Below are 24,726 nucleotides of genomic sequence, written 5' to 3' on the forward strand. Positions count from 1 at the left end.
ACAGATGACAGCTTTAGCAAATGGGCAGGTTCATGTGGGAGGATGCAGTTCTCCAGATACCCAAGTCTAAACCATTCAATCTCTGCAACTGGTCTATGTTAACATAAGGAATGCTGGGCTTAATAATGAGGACAATACAGATGCTGGGCTTAATAATGAGGACAAGTCTTATCATAAATAACTTGTACATTACCTAAGATTCTGATCCTAAGCACATTGACAAATTAAGTCTCATTGAACTCGGTGAGATATCCTTCTCAGTTAACATGCTTAAGTTATTATTTCCCCCAAACTAAGAGATATCTCCAAAGGAAGGGGATTAGGACTTTTAAGTGGACAAATGATGTAGAAATTAAGTTAAATTTTGTACACTGACTAGAGATGCACATATGACATATCAGGGGGTATAAAAATAGCAATAGCAATAGCAATAGCACTTACATTTATATACCGCTCTATAGCCGGAGCTCTCTAAGCGGTTTACAATGATTTAGCATATTGCCCCCAACATTCTGGGTACTCATTTTACTGACCTCGGAAGGATGGAAGGCTGAGTCAACCTTGAGCCCCTGGTCAGGATCGAACTTGTAACCTTCTGGTTACAGGGCGGCAGTTTTTACCACTGCGCCACCAGGGGCTCATAAAAATATGATAAATACATAAAAACAGAAACCACTAGGAGTCAAAACTAGTCAAAACTACTAGCAGTCAAGAAGTTTCACATTTTCTCATCCATGTGAAAGTTTTGTTCTCCAGTTCCAAACACGGTGTGAGGGTTGCAGTGGTTAGTAGTGGGGACAATGCCCTCTGTCCCCACCACTGAGTAACCACTACAGAGTAACCATGCTCAGAGAGACACTCGCCATGATCATTTTCCATATTCAAGAGCTGAGCCTCTAAGTTCTGAAATCAGCCTTTGGCAAATCCCTACTGAATAAAAGCTTTGGTTTTGTTATCCTTAAGGGCAAAAAAAGCGGGGGGGGGGGGAGGAGATACAGCAGGCAGCACCAGAGCACAGTTCTCTTGAATGAAACTTAATTGCTGTGTTCTTGGATTTCCAATCTGTTTTATGCTGGTTTTGGTGCTCCTGGTTTTGTTTTGTTTTTTAAAATAATTCTTATTGATTGTATTATTGCTCTTTTTAAAATTATGCTTGCTGTCTTGAAAGTCTTTCAGCTTATAACATAGAATCTGGAATCCCTGTAGTATCACCACCACCACATTTCCAGGAAAAAGAAAAGCTGGGGCTGCATTCTGCCAGGAAACACACTCTCTGGCCTTACATGTAAATCAGTTAAGACTAAACTGCTTCTGAGCAGATACGGAGTGCATTTACCTCATTATGAATAACTGCAGGGGGGGGGGAGTCAGTCCCCATGTTCTGGGACAAAGGATGTGGAGATGTGGGGGGCGGGGGAACTGCCACCGCCCACTCCGCGGCCTTCTTCAAAGAGGCACGAGGGGGGAGAGCAAACTGTGCTCAAGCTGTTGCCCAGCCAGCCAGTATACCCCACCCCTCTCTCAGGGACCCACCAGAGTGAGACATTTGTCCGGGGTCGGATTTCTCTGTAGTTATTCATGATAGTGACAGAATTTCACTCAGCAACAGTTCCTTTAATCTTACATATGCTTCAAAGAGCAGAGGAGCCCTGGCGCTGGAAATGGCTAGAGCGCAGCCGCGAAACCCTGACCGTAAACAGCGCATACAAGACCGCGGCTGCTCTTGGCCCGCTTGCCTTCATTCATTCAAGCGGGCCGCCTTCTCACATTCTCCACCCCTTCTGCAGATTGCCGGGCACGTGGTCCACAGGCAGCGCGCTCGCTGGACGGCGCAATTTTGCCAGCAACAAGGGAAACGAGGCGCGCTGGCTCCATCCGTGTGTCCCAGCTTTGCGCCCCCGCCGCACTCTCCTTGTGCGTTCCTGTGTCCCCCGCACTCTCCAACCGGGAGCAGCAACAACAGCACCACCTTCTACCCCTCCCCTGCCTGCCGCGCCTAGTGAGGAAGTGATTCCCCACAACCACCAGCCTCCCCCGATTTCTCCCGGAAAGTCGGACTGGCGCGCTCCTCTGGCTCTCCCCCCGGCGGCTCATCTGAGCAATCGAAGCGGCAGAGCTGCGAGCTCAGTCGTCTCCTCCCTGCCGCGCCACCAGCGCTTGGTCTCGCTGCAGGGGCTGCCGCCCGGGACTGACGCTCGGACGCCGCCGCCGCCGCCAGCGGAAAGCGCTCAGCTGGGATGGCCGCGAGCGCAGCGCGGGGCTGAAGCCGGAGCGGCCCCGCCATGGCCAAGCAGTACGACGTGCTCTTTCGCCTGCTGCTCATCGGGGACTCGGGCGTGGGCAAGACCTGCCTGCTGTGCCGCTTCACCGACAACGAGTTCCACCCTTCGCACATCTCCACAATCGGTACTGAGCGGGGGAAGTGGGGCGAGGGAGGGGCGGGGGAGGGGGGGGGAGGAAGACCAGGGGATCTGGCAGCCCGGCCTCTCCACCACCTTCATCGGGGACAAAGGCGTAGGAGAGCGCACAAGACCCGGCTCGAGCTAGGGGGAGCCTGGGCTGCTACCCTTTGTGTGTCGTCGGGGGTCCGTCCGACCCGAGGAAAGGAGATCGGATGGGCAGCAGCACCTGGGGCGTTTGGGCTTAGCCGCTGCTCTCCTTCTGCTCTCTTTGTCGAGGGGGTGAGGGCACTGCGTGTAAAGGCACTGCGTCTTTGCCACGGATTCGTGAGCGAATCTACCTGCACAGCTGTTCATAGTAAACCCAGAGGGAGAACCGGGAGGGGCATTCAGATCTGAGGCTCGGAAGCCCCGAAACAGGGCGGGCACCCCCATTAAGAGCCAGGCCATGATGACGAAAGGCTTCCTTCCTCCCCCTCCCGCCCCAGCAAAACCTGCCTCTCCTAGTGCCGTAGCTTCCAGTACCTGTTAGATGCTGCTGCACCAATGCCTGCGGCCCTTTTGCTGGTGTCGCCTCAGTTGTAAGGTGGCAGTTTTAATTCAATAATCCTCCAGTCTCCAGTTACTGTACATGTTGCTGCTGCTGGATGCAGTAATGCCAGCCCAGCTCATCTCAGAGGTGAAAATATCCTAAAACATGAGGTAGGCATCAAACCATGAGTCATATGAAGGGGGAGTAGAGGGAGAAAGCAAGGGGAAGGCCTTTTTAATTTCTGTAATTGGCAGGGGTGGTTTTTGCTAGTTCTAGGGAATAAGGTCTGCTTCTCACATGTTTTAAATACACCTGGCCCATTACTCAGGGTTGTAAACATAGATGGGTCTGCTTCGGAGCATCTGCTCTTGGTGAGTGCATGCATATATCTTGAGACTCTGGAAGGAACTCGGCAGCTACTGTTTAAGCCCATTCTATTTTTAGGCACAGAAATGACTTGTGGGAGCGTGCTCCTGAGCACATAACGGAGCATGTGTAGCATCCCTAAGAGATCCTAAACACTGGCTCCATGAGAGAATGCCTTGCTTTCTTCGCATCCGAGTTGTTTTGAATCCCGCAGACCTTTTTTGAAGCTGGTCAAGGCTCAAAGATGATTAATTGGGGTCTTAGACCAGAATCTGTTTGTAGTGCCAGGCCTTAGCCATGAAACCTATGAACAAAACATATGCACCTTTTAAGCACAAGTGGAGGGTTCCCTGTGAATGACCTCAGTCAAATCGCATGCTTCTGAAATCAGGGACAGGGATTTCAGGTCGGAAGGTTATGCTTTCATGCCTTTTATTTTATTTATTTATTATTATTATTATTATTATTATTATTATTATTATTATTATTATTAACATTTATATCCTGCTCTTCCTCCAAGGAGCCCAGAGCGGTGTACTACATACTTGAGTTTCTCTTTCTTTTTAGAAATTAAACTCTGCAGAAATCACTTGTAAATCTGTTGGAGTCCACTAGATGTGGAAAATGGAGTGTGAGACCTAGTCATGATGATGTGACTGTGCTTCTGCATCGACCTTTAACCCTATCTGCTGAGGGCAAAATGTTGATATTGGGTGGACAGTTTCTATGGAAACCATCAACCCAACCATTGTTCCCTCTGATCTTTTTTCATCTGTGTATGGAATAAGTTTTGTTCTGGGTAGCAATATCAAGGCAGTGTGTGAGTGTGCATGCACATTCGGAGTGGGGGCCTTCCTGATTCAACCTGAGCAGGATCTATAATTAACTGAACAGACATTAAAAAAACATGTGAGCGCATGCATGTGCACATGCCTTAGAGGGAACACTGCACCTAACCATAGCCTTTACCCTACTCTTAGTGCTAGGTATGCATAGCCTATGGCTCGACTAATCACACTGGCTGGCATCTTGACTAAATTTACTGGAGAAAATCCTGTTGAAACGTAGTGTTCTTCTGGAGTAACTCCTGAGTAGTACTACTGAGTCCACTAGATGTGAGTATCAAGATGCCGGTTACTAGTAACTGGGCACTAGGCAGCATTGCTTATGGACATGCCTGTGTTGATGCCCATTCATTTAAAGCAGGAGTGGGAGAAATAATGGTTTTGCTAAATTGATAGTGATGGAAAGCCCTTAAACAGAAATGGTGTGGTGGGTGCACAGGGGAACCTTGTATCCACATTGCCGTGTAGTTGTGCAAACTTTGCCCAACACAATAACACCCTCTGCGGTAAAGGCAAAAAGTACATCTAAAGTAGGATGAGGTTCAGATTGGAGAGTGTCCCCAAACAATCTGATTTAATAATACCAGTGGTCACCATGATGCCATAAGGAAAATGTCAAATCATTGGGAAGTTGGGTCACTGGGTTATGAGTCCTCTAAATTCTTCCAGCCTGTAAACCTCTTAGTGGAACTAGCTGTTTCCTTTCATTGTAACTTTAGTTAAAAATAGAAGTAGTTATCCAATCTACTAAAAAGCACTTTAGGCCAAAGTATAGCAACAACACAGTCAAGGTTCTCTATATGATTTCTGTTGATGGTGTAACTCAGAGGTTCCAAACAGGAGGTACTCGTACCCAGTCGGGTACTTGAAGGGCTCCCAGGGGGTACCTGGAGCCCTCCTGCCTTCTCATGCTGCAACCCATCTGAGGATTGCAAGCTTGAAATAAACATGTCCTCTGTGATGTGTCTGCTGCAGAAGAGGAGGGAGGAGAGTGAAGACTCCTCCTCTGCTGCTGATTGGTTGACTATGTGCTGAAGCTCAGCATAACCCTCCCCTCAGCCCGACTAATGGGTTCCAGAGAATTAGCACTGAGTAAAGTGTGCCATCGAGTTGATGTCGATTCCTGGCAACCACAGAGCCCTGTGGTTGTATTTGGTAGAATACAGGAGGGGTTTAGCATTGCCATCTCCTGTGCAGAATGAGCTGATGCCTTTCAGCATCTTCCTATATTGCTGCTGCCTGATATAGGTGTTTCTCATAGTCTGGGAAACATACCAGTGGGGATTCGAACCGGCAACCTCTGGCTTGCTAATCAAGTCATTTCCCCATTGGGCCACTTCCCATTGAAATTAACAGGCCCATTAACTTCAATAATGCTCTGACTATGAGTAATTTAGTATGGATACGAGCCAGTGACGAGCAGCCTGTCTCCCTAACTGTAACTCTTAAATTTGTGTTTTTATATATGTATGTGTGTTCTTTCTCTCTCTCTCTCTCTCTCTCTCTCTTTCTCTCTCTCTCTCCCCTAAATGTTACAGCTATGAGACAGGCTACTCCAGTATTCCAATGGGAGTACCCTCCCTCCCTCCATGGGGTACCTGAGCTGAAGGTTTGTGACAGAATGGGTACATTTGTTAGAAAAGGTTGGGAACTCCTGGTGTAACTTATCGTATTCGCTTGTCACTTCAGCTTGGAAGATGTGTGGGTATGGGGCTGGCCCTAAGATAATGAGCACCTTTGGTGCACCCCACCCCAGCAGCTAGTTTATCAGTGCTGTCAAGCTGCATGGCTTGTGCAAGTTTAGCTTGGCTCCCCCATTGTTTGTTTGTTTGTTTGTTATTTCTATACCACCCTTCCAAAAATGGCTCAGGGCGGTTAACACAGAGAAATAACAAATAAACAAGATGGCTCCCTGTCCCCAAAGGGCTCACAATCTAATAGAAACATAAGACAGACACCAGTAACGGTCACTGGAGGTACTGTGCTGGGGGTGGATAGGGCCAGCTACTCTCCCCCTGCTAAATAAAGAGAATCACCATGTTTAAAAGGTGCCTCTTTGCCAAGTTAGCAGGGGTGTAGAAGACCTGGGTGACCACCCAGTTTGCCCATCCCCTAATGGCACAACAGGAAATGACTTGCCTAGCAAGCATGAGGTTGCCGGTTCGAATCCCTGCTGGTATCTTTCCCAGACCATGGGAAACACCTATACCGGGCAACAGTGATACAGGAAGATGCTGAAAGGCATCTTCTCATACTGTGCAGGAGGAGGCAATGGTAAACCCCTCCTTTATTCTACCAAAGACAACCATGGGGCTCTGTGGTTGCCAGGAGTCAACACCGACTCAACGGCACTCTTTACCTTTAAGGCTGGCTGGCCCTGTGTGGATACAAAGGGTGGGGGTGCAGGTGCCTGAGTGGTGCAGCATTTTTCTTCAGTCCATTCATCCATGAGTCCAGTAGAGTCATGGCTAAATTGTCGAAAGTTGAGGTGGACCTCCTGTCAAGGATTAGAGCAGTTGCTAACAGAGGAGTGATGGCCTCTGAAATACATATCTGAAATACAGTCTTCCCCTAGTACTCCAGTTTGTCTCGGGCAGACCAGAAACCAGAGCTTTGAAGATCACAGGAATATGTTGAATCTATTAATGGCAAAGTTCACCATTGATCAGTCCTTAAGCTGGATATTTCAGTGTTTATTTTTCAGGCAGAAGCATATTTTCCTATCATGGGCTATTTTAGGAAATGGAACCAAGATGCAGGATGGGATGAAATTATCTTGCTTTTTGTGTTTCCCTTGTTTTAAAATGCATCTGTACTTTGAAAAAAATCTTAAGGAGCACTAGTTTGGAACATTAGTTGTATCAGTCAGTTAACCAAAGAGTTTCATAGACTGAAATCTGGGTGTTCCACCTTTCATAATTTGCATGATGATAGAAACTGTAGCTGCCTTAATATCTAATATTGCATTTTCTGGGATGATCAAACTGGTTCCTGGTATATCTTGGATTGTTTCATGGTGAACCACAGCATCTTCCATAAACTATTGCTACATTTTCTAACAGTGTGCTGAGATGCTTTAGACTCTTTTGTATTAGTTCTGTTCCAGTATTTTTGTCCGGTATGAATGGTTGCTTCATATACTACATTTGTGGTGGTACATATTGCATACTTGCAGTGTGTACCACAACAACTATAACCATTAAACTAGCTATATAGCTCTTCAGCTGATTTATTTATTTATTTATTTATTTATTTATTTATTTATTTATTTATTTATTATATTTATATTTATATCCCGCTCTACTTCTGAGAAGCTCAGAGCAGTGTACATGCTTATTTTTATCCTATGTATGCAGTGGGTGTATATCAGTCAGAGTAAACACAATTTTAAAAAGCAATTCACATGGCCTTTCAAACATCACAGTATTAATCTGTGATCTCTGAAAAGCCAGTATTTCAGAAACTGCATTATTAGCAGGTGTGCAGTGTGTACTTACTAACAGTGCAATGTGGATCTCGAATAGAGCAGTTTCTAGGAATTTCACAATAACTAAGCCAAGGTTTGACAAATCCCAGGCGATAGGTAACCATGCCACCTAGAAATTTAACCATGCCACCTAGACTAGGATATTCAGAAGTAGGATTATTTCATAAAAATTGTATTTGTCTTAGGCAGCCCCCTTTCTGTTCTAAGTATGGTACTTGTAAAGGGAATAAAGAATAGGGGTGTGCACGGAACTGGTTTTGGCAATTTGGTTTGAATTTGAACTGAACTGCAGTGGTCCATGAGCCAGTTTGGTCAAACTGGCTGGCAGTCTGCTCCATTCAGTCAAAGAGGTTCAAACCGGTTTGACTCAGTTCCAGAGACTCTGCTCGTAAAGGGGAATCTGGTGAGGATTCCCCTTTACAAGCAAAAGGGAATCCTTCCTCTAAAAGGATTCTAAGGGTGGCTGGGGGATGGTGGCAGTGGTGAGAGGGCACTTACAGGCTTCAGCAATGGTACATAGGAACACAGGCAGCTGCCATATACTGAGTCAGACCCTTGGTCCATCTAGCTCAGTATTGTCTTCACAGACTGGCAGTGGCTTCTCCAAGGTTGCAGGCAGGAATCTCCCCCAGCCCTATCTTGGAGATGCTGCCAGGGAGGGAACTTGGAACATTCTGCATGCAAGTATACAGATGCTATTCTTAGAGCAGCCTCATCCCCCTAAGGGGTATATCTTACTGTGCTCACATGTGGTCTCCCATTCAAATGCAACCAGGGTGGATTTGAAATGCAACCTGCTTAGCAAAGGAAATGCAACCTGCATAGCAAAGGTGACCATTCATGCTTGCTACCACAAGATTCCACGGATGTGCAGAGGCCAGAACCGGGCCACCACTGGCCCACGCTTCTGCGGGGGGAGTGCCAGCAGGGTTTAGAGGAGCCGCTGCCATACTGCTGCTGAAGCCATTAAGTACCCTTTTGTCGTCGCCCCCCCCATCCACCCTTATATCTCTTTTAGAGGAAGGACTCTGCTACCAGATTCTGCTTTACGATTAGAATCCCTCGATCCGGTCCATATCGGACCAGGCTCAGACAAGCCACATTTTTTTGAGGCTGGTCTGGTTTGAGTTTGGACCAGTCAAACCCGGTTCAACTTGAACCGGTTCTACACACTGCTAATAAAGAGAAGCCCATTTACCCCCTCTTGATAATGTTTGTCACTAAGTCCAGTAAGTTTGTAAAGAGTCCATTGTCTCCTAAATTAACCTAAAATAACCTAATGCTATTTCACTCCTGAAGAATCAGTATGCACGTTTCTATTAAGACACAACTTTGTTTCTGCTTTTTGTGATTTGTTGAAGTGCATACTTCATGATGGGGAGAAAAAGGCTGTCTAATACTACTTTATCATGCCTGAAGTGTGTCCACTCCTATTGGAATGGCAGAAATAGGTAGTTGGAATCCAGGAACCATGTCTCTTTAAAATGGTTTCCAGTGAGAACCACTTTAAACATTAAGAAGTGATGAGAGAGGAACCATGAGTGACTTACACTTCTTATCCTCATGCTTCTGAATCACACCCAAAGGGGTGAGACATGTATATCCCAAGTGGAAATGTGTATGTTCTGCTGATGCAGGGACAAAACATACATCTACCTCTTTTCTTTGTAATTGAAAAGCAATAGCAATAGCAATAGCACTTACATTTATATACCGCTCTATAGCTGGAAGCTCTCTAAGCGGTTTACAGTGATTTAGCATATTGCCCCCCAATACCCTGGGTACTCATTTTACCGACCTCGGAAGGATGGAAGGCTGAGTCAACCTTGAGCCCCTTGGTCAGGATCGAACTTGCAACCTTCTGGTTACAGGGCGGCAGTTTTACCACTGCGCCACCAGGGGCTCAGTGGTAAAACAAGGAGAGTAAGCATGGGTCTTACTCTTACTCATAAAGGACAAGGAGAGTAAGCATGGGTCACTGCTGTTGCTACCTGGTCCATCCAAGACCATCCAAAACGAATCTGAGATCCTTGCATCTACTTTTGGGTCCTCCATTGCTAATCACTGATTTTCTAGGAACTTTCCTTGCTCTTGCTAAAACAAACCAAGATGGCTGCTTGGTCCTATGCACTTTTGTAAAAGGTGGTTCACTCTTCCAGGTTCCATGTGGCTCTTTACTAGCATTGCACATGGGAAGCAATATGTTGCAGAATCTTCCCAGTCTCTTGCTAATATCAGTGGGATCTCTTGCCTAATATCAGTGGGATCTCAAGAAGTCCCACTGATCCTACCTTTTAGATTGTGTGGGCTAAGACTATTGTTGATTTACCACAGAGACTACGGTAAGCCCTCTTCAGACATTATGCTGTACAGACATATGCACATTTTTGTGTGAATGATTGTACATACATTGAAAAGGGAACCTGCATACAGGAACTCTCAAATGCAGGGCGCAAATAGGAAGTGCACTGCTGTACATGCATTGAACATGATGTATGAAGAACTGTGCTTGCATACAGATCTATACATGCATACAGTGTACACAGATTGTACATGCATTGAACATAACATCTGAATAGGGCTGTAGTCAGCTGTAGATGGATGTGTTTCCACCTCAGAACACTTCACTCAACTCTGGTGGTAATTTCTTTCTTAAAAGAGATTTAATTGGTTTAGGAGGATGTGTACTCAGTTTACGGGTGTGCAGCAAAACAAGCTCTTTTGTTCATAATGATGTTCACATTGTTTCTTACCCGGAAATTGTGTCCTAGTAGGAAGGATATGAAATGGTTTTCATTTAGTTGAGTAGGCAGAGAAAAAGATCAGCAGGCTGGTCATTCAGCCCCCACTTCCCTATTCTCCTGAGAAGATAGATTAACAAGGTGACGGAGAGGAGAAGTTACAGGTGTACTGCCTGTCTTGAAAAGCTCGCAGTTCCAGTGTGACCTGCTGCTTTGATACATTCAAACTTAAACCCCCTCAGGTTGACTGCAGCTGGTTTAGCCAAGTAACAGTCCTTAAGAATAGCCACGTAATGGGATCTGTTGCTGGCTTGTGTTTATACTTCCTTCAGAAATGGATTTCCAAAATGGTCTTGTTCTCCCTCACAGTGACTCAGACCCACAGTCCTCATCTGCATCCAGTTAATGAAGTTCTCATTGTAATCACATAAAGCTTAGAGAATACCTCATGGAGTACAAAAAGATCATTTTCAACTTGTTCCTGGTGAGTCGTGTGCCACATTTGAGTCCCCATCAGAAAGTTCTATGACTTCCTAGGGACAAAATATGTTAAAACAGGAAGTGTCTCTTGAGCCCTGTTCAGATAGTGTTCAACACATATGCAATGCATGTGCAGTGTATACATATACAGTTATTTTCACATTATGTCCAATGCACATTCAGCTGTATACTTCCTTTTAGTACCTTGCATTTGATGGGGCTCTGCAGCCAGGTTCACTTTTAAAATGAACACACATACAGTCATTAACACAAAAATATGTAGAGAAACCAGTACTCGCACGCAATGTGATGTCTGATTAGGGCTCTGAAGAATGTGTGCATTGTTTTGTTGGGTCATACCAAAGGTCTAAATAATCCAATGATTGATTGATTGGTTGATTGATTGATTGATTAAGTGCCGTCAAGTTGGTGTCAACTTTTAGCGACCACATAGATAGAGTCTCTCTAGGATGATCTGTCTTCAGCTTGGCCTTTAAGGTCTCTCAGTGGTGCATTCATTGCTGTTGTAATCGAGTCTATCCACCTTGCTCCTGGTAGTCTTCCTCTTCTCTTTCCTTCAACTTTCTCCAGCATTATGGACTTCTCAAGAGAGCTGGATCTTCGCATAATGTGTCTGAAGTATAATAGTTTGAGCCTTGTCATTTGTGCCTCGAGTGAAAATTCTGGATTGATTTGTTCTATGATCCATTTGTTTGTTTTCCAGGCTGTCCATGGTATCCTCAAAAGTCTTCTCCAGCACCAAAGTTCAAAAGCATCAATCCTTTTTTTATCTCGCTTCCTCGAAGTCCAGCTTCTGCATCCATAGAGTGTCACAGGGAAAACCATTGTCCTAATGATTCTAATCTTTGTAGATATAGACATGTCACGACATCTAAATATCCTTTCCAAGGCCTTCATTGCAACCCTACAAAGTGCTAGTCTATGACATATTTCTTGACTGCTGGATCCTTTACCGTTGATGGTTGATCCTAAAAGGCAGAAGCTATCCACCACATCAGTGTCTTCATTGTCAATTCTGAGGCTGGTTGCTGTACCCATTGTCATTCGTTTAGTCTTTTTGACATTTAGTTGTAGTCCCATTTTTTCATTGTGCTCCTTGACTTTCATTGCTAGAGCTTGCAGATCATCTGCATTCTCAGCTGTCAGAGTAGTATCATCAGCCTGTGCAGGTTATTGATGTTTCTTCCTCCAACTTTAAAACCACGCTCATCTTCTTCCAGTCCAGCTTCTCTCAGTAAATGTTCCGTATATAAATTGAATAAAGAGGGAGAAATTATACAGCCTTGTCTTCTATTTATTTATTATTATTTATTATTATTATTATTATTTTATTATCTTACTCCTTTGCCCATCTGGAACCAGTCTGTTTCACCATGTTCTGTCTGGACTGTGGCTTCCTGCCCTGTGTATAGGTTTCTCATGAGAACAATGAGATATTCTGGGATGCCCATTTTCCTAAGGATATTCCACAACTTGACATGGTCGACGCAATCAAAGGCTTATCTGTGGTCCAATAAAGCACAAATTGACTTCTTTCTGGTATTCTTTGGCTTTCTCAATTATCCAGCATGCATCAGCAATGATGTCTCTTGTTACTCAGCCTTTTCTGAAACCAGCTTGAAGATCTGACACTTCCCTTTCCACATAGGGCTCTAATCTGCGTTGGATGATCCTGAGCATTATTTTGCTAGCATGTGAAATTTAGGATATTGTGCAATAGTTTGCGTAATCTGTTAAGTCTCTTATCTTTGGTATGGGCATGTAGACTGACCTCTTCCAATCTGTTGGCCACTGTGTTGTTCTCCAAATTTGGTGGCATAGTTTGGTTAGAGCCTTGACTGATACTACTTCCATCAATTCCTGTAGCCTTTTGACTTGGTAATCACCGGAGTGCTGATCTAATGTCATCTTCCCGTACTTGCAAGTAGGGAATATCTTCTAGAGTATCTTGGATCTTGACGTCCCTGCAGTACAGATTTTGAGTATACTCCTTCCATCTCTGTTTGATCTTCTCTGAGTCAGTTACTATCTGTCCTTTGGCATCCCTTAACATACCAATTCGAGGTTGGAACCTCCCTCTGAGTTAAGAGATCTGGAAAACTTGCCTTGTTTTTTCATGTCTATTTCTATCTTCAAGAGTTTTGCAGATGTCATTGTAATACTGCTCCTTGTCTCTTCTAACGGCTTTTTGAAATTCCCTATTAAGTTCCTTCCTGAGGTCTTTATCTTTCTTGACTTTGGCTTCTCTCCTCTTCTGGGCAATTTCCACCTTCTGTTCTGAAATCCATTTTGCTTTCTTCTGTTTCTTGGTCTTTGGCAGTCTCTTTTCACATCCATCCTTAACAACTTCTTTGATTTCACTCCACAGTTCCTCTGGTTCCCTATCAGTGAGGTTCAGAACTTCAAAGCGGTTCCTGATGTTCTCCTTGAAAATGGTGGGTACATTCTCAATATCATATCGTGGAAGCTGGATAGCTTTGTTTTTCCGCTTTAGCTTGACTTGGAACTTGCACATGAGCAGTTCATGATCTGTTCCACAATGGGCCCCCAGCCATGTTTTTGCTGTTATAACTGAGCTCTTCCACTTCCTTGCACCAATAATGTGATCAATTTGATTTCTGTGTACTCCATCTGGTGGTGTCCATGTGTATAGGGGCCGCTTTAGTTGTTTGAAGAATGTGTTAGCAATGAAGAGATCATTGACTTGGCAGAAATTAATAAGTCGTTCTCCTGCTTTGTTTCTGCTTCCTAGGCCATATAGGCCGACTGTGTTTTCCTCCTTACCTTTTCCAACTTTGACATTCCAGTCTCCTACCACCAGCAGCACATCTTGCTTGTGTGTTCTGTCAATTTCAGGTTGAACTTGAGCATAAAACACATCAACTTCCTCTTCTTCTGCATCAGTTGTTGGGGCATAGACTTGAAGAACTGTCATGTTAAAGGGTTGTCCATGAAATCTAATTGATATTAGTCAGTCACTGACCACATTGTACCCAGGTACTGTCATTGCTATATCCTTCCTGACTATGAAAGCAACACTGTTCCTCCTTTGATTTTCGTGTCTTGAGTAGTAAATGGTATGACTTTCTGACTGAAAGTATCCTATTGCTGTCCATTATAATTCACTGATGCGCAAGATGTCAATCTGTCATTGATTCATTTCATCTTTCATTTTGTCGAGCTTTCCCATATTCATGCTTCTTACGTTCCACATTACCATTGTAATTCTGTCTTTGCAGCTTTAGATTTTCTTTTCCCGCATGGCAACATCTGCTGCTAGACATCCAAAAGGCTTTAGTCTAACAGCATCATAAACACCATCAGTACTCTGAGAGATCCTCAGCTCTTCCTCAGAAGCATGTTGAGTACCATCTGACCTGAGGGGCCCATCATCTGGCATTACATTGACAGTCATTCCATTTTGTCTATCCATGTGGTTTTCTTGGTAAAATACAGGAGTGGTTTACCACTGCTTTCTCCTGTGCAGTATTAAATGATGCCTTTGTTGTCACTGAAGTGATTGTCTGCCTCCAGCACCTTCCTATAGCGCTGCTGCCCAATATAGGTGGCTGCTTGCTTTAGCTGGGCACCTGGGATGACCTTCACGCTTTGAGTGACCCTACTGGGAGTATACCTCCTGGCATACTTCGCTCATCCCTCCCAGGAACTCCCAGCCCCACCATGATGAGGCAGCATAGGAGGACTTGCGGGGGGGGGGGGGGCTAGTCCAGTAGTCCATCTTAAATCATGGCTGGACAGATGATGGTGATAGTCATGATGATGATGATAGTCATTCCCTCATGCGTTAGCAATATCTGGGAGCTGGAGTATACTGTTTTCTATTTTTAGGTATAATGCGTAATAGCCATTGATAGACCTAACCTCTAACATTCCTAAACAGGGATTTTTCAACTCCAGATTTGCTTACCCTTCCTTATATGTCTTTAGCTGCTGCACAGAAGGCCACTTAAAGGCTTCCAGATAAATTTTCCTTAAGCACCCCTATGCAGTGTGCTTTGTACTGCAACCAGAAGGTGGTGAAGTCAACGTATGGCCAGGCAATAGGAGGATGTTGATGTTCTGTCACAGAGATGTTTATCTGCTAAGGTACTCTTTTATATAGGGCCAGTTCTTACATGATTGTGTCTACCACGTGGCAGGCCACTGAACAGATGTGTTGTCTAGAAAGCCATTCACACAACTTGGGGTTTATCTGAAATTTCCATGGCAGCCACTTCCACGGCTGAAAAGGCAAGTACCTGGTCTCTTTGGCAGTGCAAGTAGTTGCAATGCATATTTCAGATAAACACACTTTTCAATATTTTCTGCATTGGTTGTGGTCTTCAGACTTTGTATGGAGAATTAGGGAACTAGGCTGTGGCTTTGTAAGAGAAAAAGATTGCATTCAGAGGAGCTGAAGCTGCACAGGGCTACCTATATTAAATCTCCAACTTCTCTAGTGCTTGTTTGTCTACATTCTTGTTTGCGTAAAGGCTTTGTTTAGATTGATCTTGGATGTGCTCCTACCAAAGTAGGATTCAGTTGTTCTGTTTCTGTGGTAAACATGTCTTAAACCATGCTTGTAAAATGCCACAATGGTTCTGAGCACCCTAGGGTACCTGTGCTGGAATCTCTAAACCTCTGTTGGACTCTCTAAACTTAGGCCCCCCCAGCTGTTTTTGGAGCACAACTCCCATAATCCCCAGCCACAGTGGCCAATAGCCAGAGATTATGGGAGATGTAGGCCAACATTTGCAGGAGGACCAAAGTTGAGTAGCCTTGCTCTAAACCAGGGCTGCTCAACTTCAGCCCTCCTGCAGATGTTGGCCTACAACTCCCATAATCCCTGGCTACTGGCCACTGTGCTGGGGATCATGGGAGTTGTAGTCCAAGAACAGCTGGGGGGCCTATGTTGAGCAGGTCTGCTCTAAACCTTCCTTTTGAAACGTGCATTTCCTGAATCATGCACCATACATCAGGTATACACTACGGCCCACCAAGTGTTTGGTAAGCCCTCATTTCTGCAGTCTGCTTCGGAGCCCACAAATGGACTTATCATGCATCTGATGTATTTGATTAAGGGCTACAAATTTGACAGGCTTGGTGTGAATTGTTCCAGATTCCTCTGGGAGTGACAGTGACGTAGAGGTGATCCTTCCATGAGGTGAAATGAAGCAGTCACTTCAAGCTGTGGATTATTGGGGCACCACCTGGGCAGTAAGCCATCTCCTGCCACTGCTCACAGTGCCTAGTAGGTGTGCCGAAATGGGGTGGGGGGAGGCAGCATTTGGCATCCTGCTTCAAGTATGCTGAGGTCTTGGGCAGCCAAGTACAATGAAGGCATGTCCTGTTGTTCCTCACAATTGTGTATATGTTTGCCCCTCAAGATGCAGAAATGAGCAATTCCAGAGGAACCAGAAGTAAAATAAGATTGCATCATTTTTCCAGGGCAACTTGCAAGTAGACAATCCTATGTGATATGGGGGGGGTGGGGCGGGGGCGGGAGATTGTATCTTTATAAGGAGGGCACCATAGCTCAGTGGAAGAACATGTGGCTTGCATGCATAAGGTTTCCTATCAATCCTTAGGATCTCCAGTTAAAAATTATCTTTGGTAGCAAGACTGGGAAAGCCCTCCACACAAGACCTTGGAGAGTCAAGACCAATCAGAGCTAGATAGACCAATGGTTTGGTTGGGTATAAGGTAGATTCATATATGTTGGATCCCATAGTGTTGGGATCACTAGCACCCTGGGTGCCATGCTCCTCATTTGACTGGCTACATGTGTCTGATACACCATCACTACAGTGCAGATAATTTGTCCAGTCTTGGGGTTGGGAAAGGAACATAGGAAGCTGCCATATACTGAGTCAAACCATAGGTCCATCTAGCTCAGTATTGTCTACACAGGCAGCTGCTTCTCCAAGGTTGCAGGCAGGTATCTCTCTTGGCCCAGTTTGTATGGTTATGTGCAAAAAGACAAGAGCATCTCTTCTAAACAGCAATGGGACAAATTGTGGAAATGGACGTCGGACGTAACCCCCCCCCCCGATTACCTGATGTGCCTTGAAATCCCCCACCCCTGAGTTACAGTACTACCTGCGTATATTTCATAACCTTGTGGGTTTCCAAATCCTTGTGTGTAAATCTTTGTAGATATATCATGTACAAACAAACAACCACTTTGTATATAATTGTGCTTTGGCAACGTACTGTATGCTATGGTAGTTTGTTGGTTCAATTAAAAAAAAATCTTGTCCTATAAAAAAAATCTTGTCCTATCTTGGAGATGCCAGGGAGGGAAATTGGAGCCTAGATGCTCTTCCCAGAGTGACTCCATCCCCTAAGGGGAATATCTTACAGTGCTCACACATGTAGTCTCCCATTCATCTGCAACCAGGGCAGACCCTGCTTAGCTAAGGGGACAAGTCATGCTTGCTACCACAAGACCAGCTCTCCTCTTTCCTTAGCACTTTCTGTACATCTCACTGTGAAGTCAGAGCCAGCTTTGATCAATCTTTTAGAGTACTTATCATAGACAAATGAAGTAGCAAATGAAAGCACAGAATGTGTAGGCATTCGGGGGCTGGGTGTGTGTGGAGAATGTGACTTTGGGCAGTTAGTTGCCAAAGCCATAAACATCTCAACTGTCAGTGAGGGGTGGCAGGGGCAAGCTCTGGTTAACATAGGCTATAGTTTTAGAAACTTCCAAAGCTATTAACTGTGAGAGCTCCAAATTCAGTTGACTGAAAAACATTTTCCTTGCCATTGACTCAGCTGTGGAGATGTTGTGGCATGTTTATGAAATCTCAACTTCTAAAAACTCTGCCTAGTGACTGGTGGGTCTGTATGCTCTTGATGAGAAGGTTTTCTGCTGAGAACAGAGTAGGCACCACTGTTGCGTTGTTAATCTAGTGTTAGATCGTATGTGTGAATGTTGTTTGCATATGAACCGTAAATCACGTGGATGTGTGAGAAGTGTGATTGGGTGTTTGTGCAAGAGAGTGAAGGGGAAATAGATACAGAGAAGGTATTATTGCACATAAAAATGCATGCCTTTATATGGGTCTCCACTACTCCCAGAGTCTAGACAGTGCAGACCCTAATTAGACACAGCAGAATGTATTTGGCAATACTAGGGTTTATAACTTCATGTTTTTGTTTTGTTTCGTCTCAGGAGTTGATTTTAAAATGAAGACCATAGAAGTAGATGGAATTAAGGTCAGAATACAGATCTGGTAAGTGATCCAAATATTATGATGTCGAGCCAGTGTGGATTCTTAGATAGAAAGCTGGACTCTGGATCTGGAAGGCCAGTTAGGAGTTCTTTGCCATGGATTCATTGTGTGGCCTTGGACAAGAAAGTTTCCCCAATCTGTAAAATGGGAATGATAATGACCTAACTCATTGGGTAATAGAAAGGTGAGCACATACAACTGTTAAACACTCTGTAAGTTAAAGCTGCTTTGTAAATGAACAATTGAAGTTGGGGGAGCTGACTGTGAGGTTCCACAAAGAGGTTCCACAAAGAGGTTCAATGGAATTGGGGGAAGAGGCCATTCCAGTTCCTGGGTGATGGACCAGATGTTACACTATCTAACCTATTCTCGGGCGCTTGAATGGGGATAGAAGCTATTTTTCTATCCAAGAAAAGAGTTTTTTCTCTTTTTAAGAGTTTTATTTTCTGGACCATATTAGGGGATTTTCCAAATAAAAATGTAAAAACTTGTATCTTCCCTTTGAAACTATGCTTAAGTTTAGTGCCTGCCCAGGAACAATAGTGCTTTATCCTGTCCCCATGTAGCAGAGTGGCATTAACTCAGGGAGATTGCCACAGTGGTGGTGTTAAATAGATGTAGTATGTCACACCTTTCATCACAGGGTGGGTGTGACAGTCAGATGTCAAAGAGTTGTTGTTGTTGGTGGTTTTTGTTTTGTTTTGTTTAAAGTAAGACTCCTAGAAAATGGGGAACTGATGCCTCACTGCTTATTTATATGAAATCAACTGTTTTTCTGGGAAGACCCCAGATAGGTCTGCGTTCACAGGTGCAAATCTAAATTTGTCCATTAGGGGGCAGCCAAATAACATACAACCTCCAGAGCTAAAGAGCTCCTCAATGTGTTCTTGAGGACATCTGCAGGGAAATCACCTTGCAACAATATTTGTGACAATTGACCATTTGTGGGTCAAAAAGCAGGTTGTTTGTAAAGTAACAAGGCAGTCATACTCTGTGTTGACTTAGCTGCAGTTTAGCACGGCTGTTTGGGCTTTTCTTCTGCATTTATCAACATGTATTCAGCACCCCTGGGAATCCCCCACCCCCACTTATTTTGTCTTGGCTTTTTTGCTGCTCCCCACTGTCTTCTGACATTGCTGCATAGCTGAGTGTATGTTCAGAAATATGCTTTGCATCTTCCAGGGGCAGAATTGGTATGATTACAGGAACTGGCCATATCTGTTCACTCACTTCACATAATACATTTGTCCATGTGAGTGCATGCCCAAGTACAGTTGGAAGAGCCCATGTGGACAGAAAATAGTCTCCTATAGTCTCCATGTGCTGGACACAACCCAGAGCAACTGACTCTTTTTGTTTTGACTTTTTGTTTTCCTCTCCTCATGTGATGAGCAACACATAGTTTATAGATGATATTGTAAAGCTACCTACCACTGCTCTATAATCAGGCATGTATGTATTTGGCAGATTGACACTAAACTCTGTTTTTTGCTTCTGAATGTTGGCGGATGCCAGAATATCTGCGTTTATACCCACCCCGCCCCCCTCATTTATAGCAGGATTCTGGTCCTCGTGATTGTGAATCAAAGCTAAGTTTGGAAATAAGTGACCAGAGTTTCCAGAAGGCTTAGAATCCAGAGGTATCAGGGTACAGCTTTAGCTCATTTCTTATATTTATATTATACTTTTTAGCCATGGGGGTCAGAGCACCATGCAAAGCTCTCTCCTACCCTTTTACCCAGGTCTCCCCAGTGCTAGGGAGACTAGTAATGGCTTGGGTCCAGGCTCTTTAAGAGAGCATCTCCTTTGTCATGAACCCTGCCACCTTTTACAGTCTTCAGGAGAGGTCCAGTTACGATTGCCACCAGCTTGTCCGGTAGCAACTCAGGACTGGGCTTTCTCTGTGGCTGCCCTGGGGCTTTGGAATATGCTTCCTGCTGAAATAAGAACACCTCCTTCTCTTTGTTTTCAGGAAGACCCTCAGGACTCTCCTGTTCTCGCAAGCTTTTAATAAGAATTTTAATAATTCATTTTATATTATTTTTATTGTGTTTTATGTATTTTAATCTGTAATTTTTAATCTTAAAATGTGTACATTGCCTAGAGGCAGTATAAAAATATGATAGATAGATAGATACTAGTCCACTACCCTAACTACTACACCACACTGGCTCTTACCATACTGTTGTTATCTCATCCTACTGATTTCCAGGCCTATCCCTCTCTCCATTTCTCCAGAAACTTACTGGTCAGCATCCAGACTAAGAATTCTGTGGGGGGAATGCTTCCACTTGTGCATGGAAGGGAGGGGTGATTTTTGGCCAAAAACAAAACTCGCAGCCACCTGTGCTTCCTGAAAACATGTCCTGAAGGTTGAGGGGACATATTTGCAGGAAGCCTAGTCAGCTACAGAGGGAAGGGGAGATCACTAAAAATCACACATGCAGACTTTTTTTTTTTTTTTGAGAGTGAGCAGAAGCATTCCTATTAGTCTGGATGTCAGCCACTGTTTATAATTTAGAAGCAGAATGAGGAATGTAAAACTAAATGTGTACAGATTAGCTTAGTTTTGAGCACACAATTGAGGTATTCTTGATGCAGAATTTAGGCGTGGATTCGAACAGACTTATGTAGACAGTGTCTTCCAGCTTGCTACCTGCTTGCTGGAATTCCCCTCGGTCTTTAGGAATTTGAATAAGCCTGTAATGGCAGGTTGCTCCTATCCTCCTGACTTTGCTGAACTATCACGCTCTTGGTCCTGAGATCCACACTGTGTCCATATAAGGTTTTGAGCATGAGGTTTCTCTCAGTAAGATCCTTGGGCATGAAGACGCCAAGCCATGGGTTGGGATCTGCTTGAATCTGTGGAAGTCCCCACTCACTGTCATGCTCTCGGTTTCTGTTCCAGGGACACTGCAGGCCAGGAGCGATACCAGACCATCACCAAGCAGTACTACAGACGAGCTCAGGTAAAACCCTTTTCCCCTAGACCAGGAGTGAGGCTGAAATAATGGGGCACCTAGAGAAAGATTTGTTGCCGTTTCCTAGAGTCACCTCAGTATATCTTCTCTGTCCCCACCATCACTGCCAGAAATCCAGACATTTCACTGAAATCCACGGAGATGGCATGGTGAATAGTGGGTTGAGCTGAGTTTAGCTTAATTAATAGAATTAAATAACCAAAATGACTTACATGCCAATAAGACAATACAGCCAATAACCACAAACAGTTAACTGCAACCCATTAAAGCATCAAGGCAGCAAAATGTAGCATCAGGAGGCAGTGAAGCTAAAACTATAGCAGGAAACATTACAATGGCAATTAACTGATTAGAAGCTAGTTTGGATTTTTTTTAAAGTCTTCACTATCCAGCAAAAGATGGGCAAATTGGGAGCCTGATTCTGCCAGCGGGGAGTCATGGCACAATCACTGAGAAGGCCCTATATCTTGTACCTGCTGGCCTGATCTTGCATGTGGGTAGGATAGAGAGCAGGGACTGTGGGCAGGTTCATATGGGTGTAGGTGATTTCTGGAGTAATCTGGTCTTGAAGCTGTGTAGACCTTTTATGGACAGTACCAGCATTTTAAATCAATCTCGGAAGCAAATGAGCCGCCGATGCAGACGGAATAAGATCAGAGATACGTTCGAGATGGGTCAGGGAGTCTCCATTATGATGTTAATTCCTACTTTGGGATCCAGAGTTGTGGGTCAGCATAGGGGGACTAAGGGAGAGGGTCCCACAACCATTAAGCCTCTTCAGCTGAGTCTGGTGGCAGTGAGCCAATGGACAAGCATCAGGGGCGGCAGCTGCCCAGTCTAACAATAGCCAGCCTGTTTATTGTGCAGGAACTAGCCCTCTGATTCAGAGAACCAGTCACCTACAAATGTGTGGGCAAAAAGAGTCTTATTCAGAGATGATGGCACAGATGGATTGCGTGCCACCTGGCTACTGCTTGCAGGCTGGATTTGGTCTGTGACTCATCTGTTCACTGCCATGAGGTTCCCGGCACCATAGCCATGATAGGCTTCATGTCCCAACGGTCTAATATTGTTTGTAGAATCAAAGCCAAGAGAGCCTGCCCTGTTGTTTCTGCAGGGAACCTAGACTGCTTAGCCAACTCTCTAGGGGGAATCGGGCATTTTTGTTAAATAGCTCCATTATCTAGCTCAGTGGCAGCCTGTTCTGTGGCAAACCTTGAGGCACAACTGCAATAAAACAAGGTCAGTTTGGTTTATTGGTGGTATCTAAAGGCTACATATATGATGGTTTCAATCAGTTTGGCCTACAGAATTGGCATTCTCTGCTTCTAAGAGCTTGTTGTAGTCAACACGTACCAAGGTGAGACTGACGTCCATATAACACATCTATATCTCATTCTATCCCCGATGCTTTGAGCAGATTACATACACCACCTTCTCAGATTCACAAACACAGACAGATTCAAAGACATGTACTTTCTGATGTGTTAATGGACAGGAGGTGAAACAATGATCCTCAAATGCCCAGCTCTTCTAATCCCTCAGCCTCATTCCCAGAGGAAGGTGTGTATAGGACATCTGAGAGGAAAAGTTCTCCACTTTTTGTTGTTCTTTTATCTGGTACCTGCCTTTCCCTCGCTCCATTAATTCTGTTTTCTTGCTGGTTCTTTTCCCAGGGGATATTCTTGGTGTATGACATTAGCAGCGAGCGTTCATACCAGCACATAATGAAATGGGCCAGTGATGTGGATGAGGTAAGCAGGAATCTCCTTGCTGCTTTCTCTTTTTCTGGGGAACATCTGCTCAAGCATAAGAGATGATGACATGACAAAATGGATGTTTCTCTCCTTCTCAGAGGGGCATGGTGTTCTCTCACTTTGCCACTCAGCTTTGGAAACTGTGTTCACGCAGAAAAATTCATGCCTAATTAAGTGTTTGGTATTTTTAGACAGATTAAAATAACTGGGAAATTCCAAGGGCAGTCTGGGTATCTTTGAAGCATGTATGTATACTGTTCTGGGGTATCTGTATTATTGTTTCCAATGAGTGGACTAACTCCTGCATAAATGGTCCCAGTATTGATGAGAGATTGCTAGAAGACTACTTAGAGACAAGCAGAATTGTCAGTAAATATTCGGTGAGTTATCCACGATAAGTGCATCATCAGAATAAGCCCTTTGTGGGTAGCTTTGTGCCCATGTGTTGTGACGAGTCTCCTCTCCCTCTGGAAGGTTAACAGGAAGTGAACCCCTGTCCTGACTGACAGGCTGGTGACCTCCAGGGCTCAACCTATCAGTCCACCAGGTGGGTGGGACATGAGAGCTACAGGGAGAATTCTGGGAAGAAGAAAGGAAGTCTGTGCTGGGAGTGCAGAGGACATGCAGCAATGGAGTTTGCTGCAGCCAGACGACTAGATATTTGAAAGTTAGGATTGCAGGGGGCTTGATTCTCATCATAAGTTTGGTGAGTTCAAGGGCAGAAAGCCAGGGCTTTTGGTTTCGGAATTTAGTACAGGAAAAGAGTGTTTAGTCATACTTCGCATCAGGAATTTTTATTTCTTTGTGTGTGTTGCTTTGCATATTCCTAAATATCTGTTCTTTGCAACAGAGTAACTAAGGTTTCAATGTGTGCCACCCTAGAACTGCCTGGGAGTTTTTGAAGTATTCTTGTAACCAACTAAGTATTTCTAAGTGTTTCTAAAAAGCTAAAAGCCTCAGACAGAACCAGCCTGTAGTAATTGAATAATAGTCCCCCCCACCCCACCCCTGTTCATTTTACAAAGATCCCCTGGTTTGGTTATTAACCCAACAGGTGGAAGGGGGGATTTCTCTGGTGCAGAAAACGTCTCAGATAGAACTTGGCCAATTAATAATTAACTCCCACGTGCAAGCAAAATGCACAGGAGGGAAAGGTTTTTCTTTATTCTTGTTTGTTAGCAAGGGGGAGTATATTTTTGGTATTTGCCAAATACCCAGTTACAGAGAGACTCTGGACTAAAGCACTCTAGTCCAACAATCAGACCTTGGAAAGCCTTAGAGTGCTTGGTGGCAGTGAGATTAACCTACCAGAATATTTTCTTTTCCTTTCTGGCTTTTGGAAAGTTAAGGATTTTTAATCGTCCATAGGCAGCTTCTCTGTGGAAGCATTTCCACACTGTGGAAATGACTCGTCGCTGATAAGAGTCATTCCTGAGCTAGGTGACTGAGAAGGCTGCTAAGATCCATTTCAAACTGGCTTTTGGGCGGGCTATGTGGTGGAGACTGCCTTGGTTGGCCTGATGGATGATCTCCAATTGAGAATTGACAGAGAGAGTGGGACTCTGTTGGTCCTTTTGGATCTCTTGGCAGCTTTCGATATTATTGACCATAGTATCCTTCTGGAACGTCTGAGAGGATTGGAGGTGGGAGGCACTGCTTTGCAGTGATTCTGCTCTTACCTCATGGGCAGATTCCAGATGGTGTCTCTTGGAGACTGTTGTTCTTCAAAATCTGAACTTTCGTGTGGTGTCCCTCAGGGCTCCATATTGTCTCCGATGTTGTTTAACATCTACATGAAACCGTTGGGAGAGATCATCAGGAGATTTGGTGCAGGGTGTTATCAATATGCTGATGACACCCAAATCTATTTCCCCATGTC

At 44.4% G+C, this 24,726-nt stretch overlaps 1 protein-coding gene across 1 annotated transcript in view; it reads left to right on the forward strand.

Annotated features, from left to right (window-relative positions):
• The first annotated feature begins 1,728 nt into the window (after positions 1 to 1,728).
• The window catches only part of RAB15 (RAB15, member RAS oncogene family), a 33,707-nt gene continuing 10,709 nt past the window's right edge, over positions 1,729 to 24,726 (forward strand). Inside the window, exons 1-4 of the mRNA XM_053287272.1 lie at positions 1,729 to 2,406; positions 18,049 to 18,109; positions 21,018 to 21,078; positions 22,767 to 22,844. Coding sequence (XP_053143247.1) covers positions 2,283 to 2,406; positions 18,049 to 18,109; positions 21,018 to 21,078; positions 22,767 to 22,844 — 324 coding nt within the window. The 5' untranslated portion in view covers positions 1,729 to 2,282. The remainder of the gene's footprint in view (positions 2,407 to 18,048; positions 18,110 to 21,017; positions 21,079 to 22,766; positions 22,845 to 24,726) is intronic.

This window comes from Hemicordylus capensis, chromosome 1 (assembly GCF_027244095.1).
Source record: "Hemicordylus capensis ecotype Gifberg chromosome 1, rHemCap1.1.pri, whole genome shotgun sequence".
NCBI lineage: Eukaryota > Metazoa > Chordata > Lepidosauria > Squamata > Cordylidae > Hemicordylus > Hemicordylus capensis.